At 45.4% G+C, this 12984-nt stretch overlaps 1 protein-coding gene across 2 annotated transcripts in view; it reads left to right on the plus strand.

Moving 5' to 3' along the window:
* The window catches only part of bace2 (beta-secretase 2), a 90349-nt gene that overhangs the window by 40006 nt on the left and 37359 nt on the right, over window positions 1–12984 (plus strand). Inside the window, exons 5-6 of one of the 2 annotated variants that reach the window (XM_086007197.1) lie at window positions 3613–3747; window positions 10118–10219. In XM_086007197.1, the coding sequence (XP_085863323.1) occupies window positions 3613–3747; window positions 10118–10219 (237 nt within the window). The remainder of the gene's footprint in view (window positions 1–3612; window positions 3748–10117; window positions 10220–12984) is intronic. The other variant, XM_086007198.1, reaches the window with a different exon arrangement.

The following is a 12984-nucleotide window of genomic DNA, read 5'->3' on the forward strand; positions in this document are numbered from 1 at the left end:
CGAGTAAGAAATATATGTTCAGATTAGAAATGGAGTTACCTGGGCCTTGTGGTTTGGATTTCAAAGCTTGCGATAGAAATGGCACCTTGCTGTATGGGAATCCCAAGTCGTATGCGTTTGGATAGTCTGAATCCACATTCCAGTCAGCTTTTGTGCACATTCTCCTTAGAGCAGAGAAGGCCAAGAGGAGATTGAATCGAGGTGTTTTAAAAATGAAGGGCTTGGATAGAGTAAATAAAGAGAAACCGTTTCCAATGGCTGAAGGGTCGATAATCAGAAGTCACAGATTTAAGGTGATTGTCAAAAGAACCAGAGGTGACATACGGGAAAAATGTTTTACGCAGCGAGTGGTTAGGATTTGGAATGCGCTGCCTGATTGGGTGGTGGATACAGATTCAATAGTAGTCTTCAAAAGGGAACATAAGAGCATAAGAAATAGGGGCAGGATTCGGCCCCTCGAGCCTGCTCCGCCATTCAATAAGATCATGGCTGATCTTCTACCTCAACTCCACTTTCCTGCACTATCCCCATATCCCTTGATTCCCTTAATGTTCAAAAATCTATCGATCTCTGTCTTGAATATACTCAAGGACTGAGCCTCCACAGCCCTCTGGGGTAGAAAATTCCAAAGATTCACCACCTTCTGAGTGAAGAAATTTCTCCTCATCTCAGTCCTAAATGGCCGACCCCTTCTCCTGAGACTGTGACCCCTGGTTCTAGACTCCCCCGCCAGGGGAAAGTTGAAGGAGAAAAATTTGCAGGGATATGGGGAAAGAGCGGGGCAGTGGGACTAACTGGATTGCTCTTCGAAAGAGCCGGCGCAGACTCGATGGGCTGAATGGCCTCCTTCTGTGCTGTACTATTCTGATTCTATCTACGATTAGTGTATAAGTACAGTTAGCTTTCGATATTTAAGAGAAGCTCACATAGTGGTGACAATGCTGCAGTGGGCAGAGCTGGAGGTATTGGTTGGAACAGGTTGTTGAGCAGTGGCAGGCCTGCTCTGCACCTTCTCCATGTTGATACATGACCTGGGAGTACTTGATGCTGACACAAAGTGGGGAAGGGGGAAATCCCCTGCATCAAGATTCTTCACCTTGATGAGTCAGAAAAATTAACCCTACAACACAAAAGGAAGGTGAGAAGTGGTCTGCCAACAGAGACTCAAGTATCTGTGTCTCATTATGTAACCTAGCAATTGCCAATACAGTTTTTCCTTCAACTAATAAGCACTGGTCTTAATGACTTCTTATATCCAAGACTGTTTATTAATTATCCCTGCTATTTCATATAAGGGGCACTGTCTGTAGTTGCACTCTTCCCAGTAAATCATAGAATTATAGAAATTTCAGTACAGAGAGAGACTTTTCATACCACTGCTAGCCCCATACCAGAACTATCTACTCTAATCCCATTCTCCTACTTTCCTTTTTATCATTTAATATTTTTTCCTTTTGAATTTTTAGCTATTTTGCTCTTAAATTACATAGAATATACAGCACAGAAACAGGCCATTCGGCCCAACCAGTCTGTGCTGGTAACTCGGACTCAGACAAATGTTGCAAATGAATTGGTTTCAATGGCCACTTGTGATCATGCATACCATATTCTAATACCCCCCTTGTGTGGACAATGTCTTCAAACTCCCCCTTTATGCTTGTAGGGCTAATCCTAAATTTATGTCCCCCATCATTATTTCCACTGGTCAGTAAATCAGTAATCGTTCCCTCCTTGCCCCCTCAATCCTCTGAGCACACATTTAGAATCTAGTGATAGCAAATGGGTCTTCCATGTCATCTTTAGAGTTTAATGAAAGTCAACTTTAAAAAAAAAAAAAAAAAAATGTTTTATGAAGCAACACAACTGATGAGATCTTTTTGAAAAGTAACTTATTTGGGGTGAAATTTGTGCTTGAGATGAAGGATATCTGTGCTGGGGAGTAGAATATTTTGTTGTTACAGATGGGCCGAATGGCGGCCTTCTGTGCCGTTATGACTCTATGGGCTAGATTTTCGGGGAGCCGTCAGGTGGGGTTTCAGGCGTGTGGGGGGGGGGGGGAATCCCGAATTTGGGGGTCCCGCCACCAGCCCGCTCAAAACCCCGCCCCACAAGTTTCAGTGGCGGCGCGTGCCCACCCTGCACTGGGACCTGCCGAAACCAGGCGGGAAGGGATTAGTGCCAATTAACTGCCTGTTAACAGGTAGTTAACAGGCAGTTTTTAGCCTAATCCCTATTTTGAGGGGTTTCGTGTGGGTTTCCCGACGGCTCCAAACCACGCCAGGTAGAGCAGGCGGGCCGTCGGGTTGAAGGAGTTGGAGGGGTCGCGATGTCAGTGCTCGGGTGAGTGATGGGTGCATGAGTGCAAAGGTAAGTGTGTTTGGTGTGTCTAAAGTGTGTAAAGAACTTTTACTTACCTTTACTTACCTTAACAGCCTTTCTTCCTGTAGCCGTCGGGAGTCCATCACTCAGCCGGCACTTAAAGCTGAACGGCTGCGATCTGTGAAAAGTGACAGCCTTCAGCTTTGAGTGCTGCTGAGAGTTCTAACTGAGTCTGTGCAGAAGGGCTCATGTTAGAACTCAGACTGTCAGTGTTTGGCAGCTTCAAACAGCTGTGAAACACTGATATTTCACTTGACAGATGAAATTTCAGTCTGTGACGTCACCTGTTGCTGGGTGGCCCTTAATTGGCCTGCTGAGCCCGCTGGGCGGGCTCAACAAGGTCAATCAAGGGAAAATCGCGCGGATTGGCCGGACGTTGAAGTAGGCGGGTCAAACCCGAAAGGGGAAGTCCCGCCACCTTCCCGACAGGTTCAGCAAAATCTACCCCTATGACTCTAACCATCTATAGAACAGAGCAAAGCTCCCGGTCCTCTCCTCTAGTCACATGCCTTAGTCCCAGCTTCAGAACAGCACGCTCTAACTGCACCAGTCTGATACTTTTCCATTGCTCATGGTTTCGGTGTGAGATTTTCAATTTGTGCCAATTTCAGGGTGGTTTTCTGCTCCCAGTGGCCGCAAGGAACCGGGTTGTGACTGCCCCCTAACCTTCATGTAGGGTCCTTACAGTCAGCAGCTTGGGATGTTTTCATCTCATTAGTCTGGGCTGAATTAAAAAAAAAAAAAAAATTCATACTCAAAGTGTAGGCATCGCTAGCGAGGCCAGCATTTATTGCCCATCCCTAATTGTTCTTGAGAAGATGGAGGTGAGCCGCCGCCTTGAACCGCTGCAGTCCGTGTGGTGAAGGTACTCCCACAGTGCTGTTGGGGAGGGAGTTCCAGGATTTTGACCCAGTGACGATGAAGGATCGGCGATATACTTCCAAGTCGGGATGGTATATGACTTGGAGGGGAACTTGCAGGTGGTGGTAGCAAAATACTGCAGATGCTGGAAATCCGGAATAACAACAGAAAATGCTGGAAAAACTGAGCAGGCCAGGCAACATCCGTGGAGAGAACATAGAGTCAACGTTTCGGGTGAACCCTTTGTCAAGACGGAGGTTGCGGGTTTGGGAGGTGCTGTCGAAGAAGCCTTGCTAGTTTTCTAATTACCCTGGTTTAAAAAAAATATATAATGCTGGCAGTTATAAGGGAGTTTTATTTTCTCATTTTTAGATTATGGGTGGAATTGAACCCAGTCTGTACAAGGGGGATATCTGGTACACCACTATCAAAGAAGAATGGTATTACCAAATTGAGGTTCTTAAACTGGAAGTGGGAGGACAAAACTTAAACCTGGACTGCACAGAGGTAAGCACGCTATCAATTCAGAGGCATGATGTTTGCTGTAGTAAGTGGAATGTGGCAGAGCGTCATTCAGTATCTGGTGAGGAAACATTGGAACTGATCACTTCCATCAGTTCTCGCACTTGAAGATTGAGATGTCAGAGGAGTTTGAATCAAGCGAATAGAGAATGAAGAAAAGGAGCTGTTTAATAACCTCATTAAGGAGTAACCTTAGTACATGGTAGATTCCAATGCATCTTTCGTGGTGTTCGGACCCAAGATACATTGGAGGTTCTGCACTTTAAAGCATGATTGAAGTATATAGGACAACCCCACTAATTGTTTTCAATATAGTGCTCGTGTCAATCTTAAGAAATCTAGGTGACAGACCACAGCCCACAAGCGCAGAATGCCACCAAGGTTGAAGGGACTAAGATGGAATATGAGGTAAATTTAGAAGTTGTGGTTATGTAATGGCAAGCGTGGCTGTCAACTGCATCAGCTCACTGCAACAAAGGAGCTGTTATTTGACAGCAAGACAATGCAATGTGTATGTGATATGCACCCAAGCTTATTCATTCTGTGCAGCAAATCATTCATTGTTGTTTATTTGTAACATTAGACATGATTTTGCACAAATGTCACAGAGTGCTTGGCAAGGTGGCTCTAACCTTCCTCCTCCTCCCATTTGGTAAGTTCAGGTGTTAAGTGCTAAAGTTTGCTTTCTTCACTATTGTCGTAAAGGTACTTTACGATCAGGAGATAGTCAGATGTGCTGGATGGAAAACAGCACCAGAGAATTGGTAACGTGACTGCACCATCAGTGCACCACTTGGGGAGAGAGGGGGGGGAAGAGAGAGTTTCCAAAACAAAATGGGGAGATTCCCGGGTATTTTCTGAGGTGTGTGGCAGGTCCAACATCCTGCAGGATGTTGAATTGACAAGAGACCAGGGTTCCAAGAACACTGCTGGATAGGAAGATGGTGCCGCGCCTTATTTCCTGCTTAAAGCCAGTGCTAGAGTAAACTGACGTGGCACACTCATCAGTAATAGGTCCACAGAAGCCTTGTGTAAATTGTCCAGAAGTATTAAAGGATCCGCGTCTTTAAGGGAGGGAGAAGCGAAATGAGCACATGCCACTTTCACTACAATGCTGTACTTTTCCAATCATATCAAATCTCTTTTGTTCGTCAAGTTGCCTTTAAGTGCTATAGATGTAAGTTTACGTCACTGCTCATCTTGTGTACTGTTTAAATTCCAGAATTGCTTCCTGTAACGCGAGGAGCTTCCCTGTTTATGTAATGGGGTGGTTGCTACAGCTGCCAAGCGCACATTAAAACTACATTTGTATGTCTTAACGTTGCAAATGATTCTTTCCCCCAGTGACCGGGGAAGAATCTTGCAGGCCAGCGAGAGGAGAATGTCCTCCTGTCCGAATGGATGTGCACATTTTGTCCAACTCCAAAAGTGCCCTGCTGTGGGGAGGGGTAGGCAGCAAGAGGTCACACTCCTGGTTGCTGCCCCATTACTCCTGCTGGAAAGTGCACCTGTACTGTTGTTGAATGTGGACAGGATGGAGCATGACTCTAATGCCCCCCCCCCCCATAGCTGAATAGCCCGTGGATACTCGCTGGAGGCTCGTGTGAAGAACGGCCACTTGTGTGCATTACTACATCTCCAGTGCGAGGTCACACCTTTAGAAAAGAAGGGAAGAAAACTGGGGGATTATTAAACGTCATCATTGGACTGGCTTCCAAACCAGTTGCCCTTAACTCCCCCGCCCACATCTCTTCAACCTGTGGGTAAGGTGACTCATCAACTTTACAAGCCAGTGGTGTTTGTTCCTTAGCAACGATTCAGTTAACCATCAGTCAACCTGATTTTAAATGGTGCAGTTCCGGGTTGTTGAACTGGGCAGCAGATCCACAAAGCCACTGGAATGTATTTCTTTTATTGGTTCAGAAAATACCTTGCAACCTATTGATGCAGTTGCCTGATAAATCCAAACTGGTTTCCTTTGCGTCAATTCAGCGGGTGAAATGGGTTATACTTTGCATACACTTGAACTCTGACTGCCGGGGCATCTTAAAGTAGGTGGGGGGGGGGGGAAAACGCACTGCTCTGAAGGTCTATGACTAGATAGATGGCTTTAGTATGGTTTCAGGTGTGAACCACACCCAATTTTTATATGGGGGAAAAAATGAGAGAATTTGCATTTATACAGTGCCTTTTACGTCCTTAAAATCATAGAATGGTTACAGCACGGAAGGAGGCCATTCGGCCCTTCAAGCCCATGCCGGCTCTCTGCAAGAGCACTTCAGCTAGTCCCACTCCCCCGCCCTTTCTCCGTAGCCCTGCACATTTCTTTCCTTCGGATACTTATCCAACTCAACAGCAGCCTTCTCTACTGGCTCGTGCGATCTGTGGTCATTCATCTCTCGGGAGGTCAAATTAATTCAGTAAAATCCATGACAATTCAAGTAAAATATTAGTTGGAAGGAGCTCTCTCATTGAGCCTTTTCCAGTTCAGAGTTACATTCTTCACTAATGCCCAACCTGGAGTGTCAATATTTAAATAAGTCATGAATTCAAATATTCTGCAAAATACCATGTCAGAATCTCAGAATGGTTACAGCATGGAAGGAGGCCATTCAGCCCATTGAGCCCATGCCAGCTCGCTGCAAGAGCACTTCAGCTAGTCCCACTCCCCTGCCCTTTCCCTGTAGCCCTGCATATTTCTTTCCTTCAGGTAGTTATCCAACTCCCTTTTGAAAGCTGTGATTGAATCTGCCTCCACCACCCTTTCAGGAAGTGCATTCCAGATCCTAACCACTCGCTGCGTAAGAACGTTTTTTCTTACGTCGCCTTTGGTTCTTCTGCCAATCACCTTAAATCTGTGTCCTCTGGTTCTCGACCCTTCCACCAATGGGAACAGTTTCCCTCTATCTACTCTGTCCGGACCCCTCATGATTTTGAACACCTCGATCAAATCTCCTCTCGATCTTCTCTGCTCCAAGGAGAACAACCCCAGCTTCTCCAGTCTATCAACATAACTGAAGTCCCTCATTCCTGGACTCATTCTCATAAATCTTTCCTGCACCCACTCTAAGGCCTTCACATCCTCCTTAAAGTGTGGTGCCCAGCATTGGACCCAGTACTCCAGTTGGGGCCGAACCAGTGTTTTGTACAGGTTCATCATAATTTCCACACTTTTGTACTCTGTACCTCTATTTATGAAGCTCTGGATCCCGTAAGCCTCTTTAACTGCTTTCTTAACCTGCCTTGCCACCTTCAACGATTTGTGTACATATATCCCCAGGTTTCTCTGTTCTTGCACCCCCTTCAGGATTGTAAATTTAGGTTCCTGTCCTCTCCTCATTTTCTCTACCAAAATGTATCACTTCAACTTTTCTGCGTTAAATTTCATCTGCCACGTGTCCTCCCATTTCATCAGCCTGTTTATGTCTTCCTGAAGTCCATCACTCTCCTCCTCACTGTTCACTATGCTTCCAAGTTTTGTGTCACCTGCAAATTTTGAAATTGTGCCCTGTACACCCACATCCAAGTCATTAATATATATCAAGAAAAGCAGTGGTCCTCGTACTGACCCCTGGGGAACACCACTGTATACCTTCCTCCAGTCCCAATAACAACTGTTCACCACTACTCTCTGTTTCCCATCATTTAGCCAATTTCCTATCCCTTAGCCAATTTCCTATCCATGCTGCCCTTTTATTCCATGGGCTTTAACTTTGCTGGCAAGCCTATTATGTGGTACTTTGTCAAACGCCTTTTGGAAATTCACTACATCAAGTGCATTACCCTCATCAACCCTCTCTGTTACCTTATCAATAGGTAAACACGATTTGCCTTTAACAAATCCATGCTGGCTTTCCTTAATTAATCCACACTTGTCCAAGTGACTGTTAATTTTGTCCCTGATTACTGTTTCTAAAAGCTTCCCCACTACCGAGGTCAAACTGACTGGCCTGTAGTTGCTGGGTTTATCTTTACACCCTTTTTTGAATAATAGTGTAACATTTGCAATTCTCCAGTCCCCTGGCAGCACCCCCGTATCTAAGGAGGATTAAAATATTATGGACAGTACCTCCGCGATTTCCTCCCTCAATTCCCTCAGCATCCTAGGATGCATCTCATCTGCTCCTGGTGATTTATCTATTTAAGTACAGCCAGCCTTTCTAGTAGCTCCTCTATCAATTTTTATCCTATCAAGTATCTCCACTACCACCTCCTTTACTACAGGTTGGACCCCGGTAATCCGGCACCCTCGGGATCAGGCCGGTGCCGGATCATTGAAAATTCTGAACCACTGAAGGTGTCGAAAGTCACCACAAACACCGCCACCACCTGCTCCTCCTCTTCCTGCTGCTGCCCTCCCTGTGCTGCCGCCGACCCCGCGGGCTGCTCGGGCTCCATCGCTCCGCCGAGCCATCGGTGATGCTGCGCGGTCCAGGCGCTGATCCTGACCTGGCGGCGGTCCCGGGACCTGAGCCGGACCCATCCCAAGGAGGGAATGTGACAGCAGGACCTTCCTCGTGCCGGACCACTGAAGGTGCCGGATTACCGGGATTCAACCTGTATATCTATGGCAGCATCCTCTTCCTTGATGAAGACAGATGCAAACTACTCATTTAGTACCTCAGCCTCCATGCACAGGTCTTTTTGGTCCCTAATGGGCCCCACCCCTCCTTACTACTCTTTTACTATTTATATGCCTATTCTTAAACTAGATGAACTTGTATTTATATAGTGCCTATTATGACCTCAGGATGTCCCAAAATGCTTTACACCCAATGAAGTTGTTTTGAAATGCAGTCATTGTTGTAAGGTAGGAAACACAGCAGCCAATATGTGCATAGCAAGATCCCACCAACAGCAATGAGAGAATCTCTCATTTGAAGTTGGCTGAGGGATCATTTTTAGCCGGAAAACCTGTTCTACTTCAAAATAGTGCCATGGAGTCATTTACGTCCACCTGAGAGAGCAGACGGGGCCTCGGTTTAACGTCTCATCTGAAAGACGGCACCTCCGACAGCGCAGCACACTCTCCGCACTGCACTGGATGTCAGCCTAGATTATGTGCTCAAATTCCTGGAGTGAGCCTTGAACCCACAACCTCCTGAGTCAAAAAGGAAGGTATGCTGCCACTGAGCCACAGCTTCCCACCAAAGTGCACCAGGAATTCAAATTCATATTTACATAAGGTTCAAAACGTGCTGCTTTCTGCAGGGGATGTGTCCGAGTAGATTGGTACATTTGGTATGCATAGCTTTTTCACCCCACTCTTTTTTAAACACTAGGGGCGTGATTTTGCCAGCCCTGGGATAGCTGGTATGGAGGCAGGACTGTCGGGGGGGGGGGGGGATGGCAGAATCCAACCCGCCATCTTGCCAGGAGGCGGGTAGCTGTCGCGCACCGGGTCCCGTCTCCTTGGAGGAGGGCAGGGATTAAAGCCACTTAACTGCCAGTTAACAGGCAGAAATTAGGATTATCCCCTTTTTGCCCTCAAGTGCGGGCTTCCCGAAGTCTCCGAAACCCGCCAGCTCAGCGAGGCGAGTAGTGGGTCTGTGGGGGTTGGAGGGGTCCAAAAGTGCGCTGTGGAGGTGAGTGATGGGTGCAATGGTGGAGAGGTGAGTATCTGAGGTAAGTGCAAAGTGTTAGAAAAAGTGTACTTTGTTTCTTCCTGCAGGCTTCAATCAGTGGGTATGCGGAGAGTCTCGCACCTCCGCGGTAGAGATGAGAGATGGCCGTTGCATTCTCCAATGCAACAACCATCTAATTTCTGCTAAATGAAGAGATTTGATGAGGTCTTGAATTTAAGAACTCATCAAACTACAGAGAATGTCAGTGTTTGACAGCTTCACAGAGCTGTCAAACGATGACAATTCATCTGTCAAAAGTTTTTGACAGATGAAACGTCATACGTCGACGTTCTCTGCAACTGGCTTTCCCTTAATTGGCCGGGCTTAACAAGGTCAATCAAGGGAAAATGGCGTGAGTTGGCCAGAAATTGATTGCAGCGGGAGTGAAACCTGACGAGTGGGAGTCCCACTTCCAAAAGCTTCCCATTGGCAAAATCACCCCCTAGGTTATTGGGCTAGTCCAATTCTTGCAGTTGGATCAGGACTTCTGCATCATTGCAGTAAATGGGAAGTGGTTTGGTCCATTGGAATTCTATGCTTGGATCTGTTTTTGCATTGACCTGTTGTTGACGGTAATACAACATTTGATGTGGGACTGTCACTTTACTGCTCATCTTTAGTCCTGTTTATATTCCAGAATTGCTTCCTGTAGTTTCCATCGCTGTAGGAACTGTCACTTTGCAGAATGCTTATTAAACATCGTTTTGTTTGTTTTCCATCCCTCTCCCCAGTACAACTCTGACAAAGCCATTGTGGACAGTGGCACCACACTCCTGCGCCTACCAATGAACGTTTTTTTTGCAGTCATAATGGCCATTAAACAAACTTCAAAGGTAAGAGACTTGCCACCAGTGCTGGGCTGTTGAGAAGATGTCACTTGTATCTAAACAGGTATTGTAAGTTCTTCCATCATTCAATGCACCAACCAGGTTTCCTTCTGTGTGTTGGAAGTTTGGGCTGCGGACTTCATTGTTCAAAAGAAAATGTCTTCCATGTTGCTACTGAACTGGCTTGGCGCGTCAAAGCAGCCCACTGTGACTTATCCTCGTATCTTTTTCTCTCGTCCCATTGTGGTGCAACCGAGCTCAGGAACTCCTAGCACAAAGAATCTTGGGTGCAAATATATATCCTGCCTAGGGGCTTGAGACCTCTGTCACTGTTGTTCCTTGTTTGACCAGCAACAGTCAGTTCCAGGTCTCCTTAGCAGCAGCACACTTGAGAGTTGATATAGTGATAGACAATGGTGATCATTAAGTGTCCTGTATAAACTGTTGCCCATTACATAAGAAATAGGAACAGGAATAGACCATTCAGCCCTTCAAGCCTGCTCCGCCATTCAATAAGAACACGGCTGATCTTCTACCTCAATTCCACCTTCCTGCACTATCCCCATATCCCTTGGTTCCCTTCGTATCCAAAAATCTATCGACTGCTGTCTTGAATATACTCAACGACTGAGCATCCACAGCCCTCTGGGGTAGAGAATTCCGAAGATTCACAACCCTTTGAGTGAAGACATTTTTCCTCATCTCAGTCCTAAATGGCCGACCCCTGGTTCTAGACTCCCCAGCCAGGGGAAACATCCTCCCAGCATCTACCCTATCACACCCCTTAAGAATTTTATATGTTTGAATGAAATCACCCCTCATTCTTCTAAACACTTGAGAATATAGGCCTAGTCTACTCAATCTCTCCTCATAGGAAAATCCCCTCATCCCAGGAATCGGCCTAGTGAACCTTCGTTCCACTCCCCCTAAGGCAAGTATATCCTTCCTTGGGTAAGCAGACCAAAACTGTACACCGTACTCTGTGTGGTCTCGCCAAGGCCCTATATAATTGTAGTAAGACTTCTTTACTCTTATACTCCAATCCTTTTGTAATAAAGGCTAACATACCATTTGCTTTCCTAATTGCTTGCTCTACCTGCATGTTAACTTTGTGATTTGTGTACAAGGACACCCAGGTCCCTCTGAATACCAACATTTCCCAATCTTTCCACATTAAAAACTACTCTGCTTTTCTGCTTTTCCTACCAAAGTAGATAACTTTGCATTTCTCCACATTATATTCCATCTGCCATGTTCTTGCTCACTTATAACCTGTCTATATCCATTTGCAGCCTCTTTGCATCCACCTCACAGCTCACTTTCCCACCTAGCTTTGTATCGTCAGCAAACTTGGATACATTGCACTCTGTCTAATTCTTCAATATAAATTGAATATAGATTGTAAATAGCTGAGGCCCAAGCACTGATCCTTGCAGTACCCCACTAGTTACAGCCTGCCAACCCGAAAATGACCCGTTTATTCTTACTCTCTGTTTTCTGTCCGTTAACCAATCCTCAATCCATGCCAATATATTACCCCAATCCCATGAGCCCTAATTTTGTTTAATAATCTCTTGTGTGGCACCTTATCGAATGCTTTTTGAAAATTCAAATACACCACATCCACTGGTTCCCCTTTATCTACCCTGCTAGTTACAATCTCAAAAAGCTCAAACACGATTTCCCTTTCATAAATCCATGTTGACTCTGCCCAATCCTATTATTATTTTCTAAGTGCCCTGTTACCACGTCCCGAATAATAGATTCTAGCATTTTCACTACTACTGATGTCAGGCTAACTGGTCTATAGTTCCCTGTTTTCTCTTTCTCTTTTTCTCTCTCTCTCTCCTTTCTTGAATAGCGGGGTTGCTACATTCCAATCTGCGGGAACCATTCTAGAATCTATGGAATTTTGGAAAATGACAACCAATGCATCCACTATCTTGGTAGCCGCCTCTCTTAGAACCCTAGGATATAGGCCATCAGGTCCAGGGGAGTTGTCGGTTTTTAATCCTATTAATTTCTCCAGTACTATTTCTCTAATACTAATTTCTTTAAATTCCTCATTCTCACCAGATCCTTGGTTCCCCACTATTTCTGGAATGTTTATTTGTTCTTCCATGAAGACAGATACAAAGTATTTGTTTAATATCTCTGCCATTTCCTTATTTCCTGTTATAATTTCTCCTGTTTCTGCCTGTAAGGAACCCATGTTTACTTTTGCTAATCTCTTCCTTTTTACATACCTATATAAACTTTTACTATCTGTTTTTAATGTCTCTTGCTAGTTTACTCTCATTCTCTTTTTTCTCTCTCATCAATTTTTGGTCATTTTTTGTTGAATTCTAAAATTCTCCCAATCCTCCGGCAACATTGAGCCTCTTCCTTTAACCTAATGGGGCAGAAATTCGGGTCGGGGGCTTGCCGCGCGTGCAAGCCCCCGATCTGCACTTACCCGACGCGCCTGCCATTCACCTCCAGGGACGCCTGGAATTCCTGTTTGAAAGAGAAGAATCCCGGGCAGCGTCTGACGTCACGCCGCCCAGGAGTGCAGCCAGCGCGAAGCCTGTCGCGCGCAGTGCAAGTGAGACACGCCCCTTGAGGTCTCAGTTTAATAGGACACGCCCCCAATGTTTCTCACAAGCTGAAAAGCATTTTTACATGCAGAGCAGCATTTCAAATAGTTTTTGGTATTTTTATGAAGCTTTTGGTAACTTTTATAAACTTTTAAAAACGTTTACATTATTTTGAAGAATCTGAAGTAGTTTTAA

Source organism: Somniosus microcephalus, chromosome 14 (assembly GCF_052327205.1).
Source record: "Somniosus microcephalus isolate GS21.2 chromosome 14, FLI_Smic_1.0, whole genome shotgun sequence".
Lineage (NCBI taxonomy): Eukaryota > Metazoa > Chordata > Chondrichthyes > Squaliformes > Somniosidae > Somniosus > Somniosus microcephalus.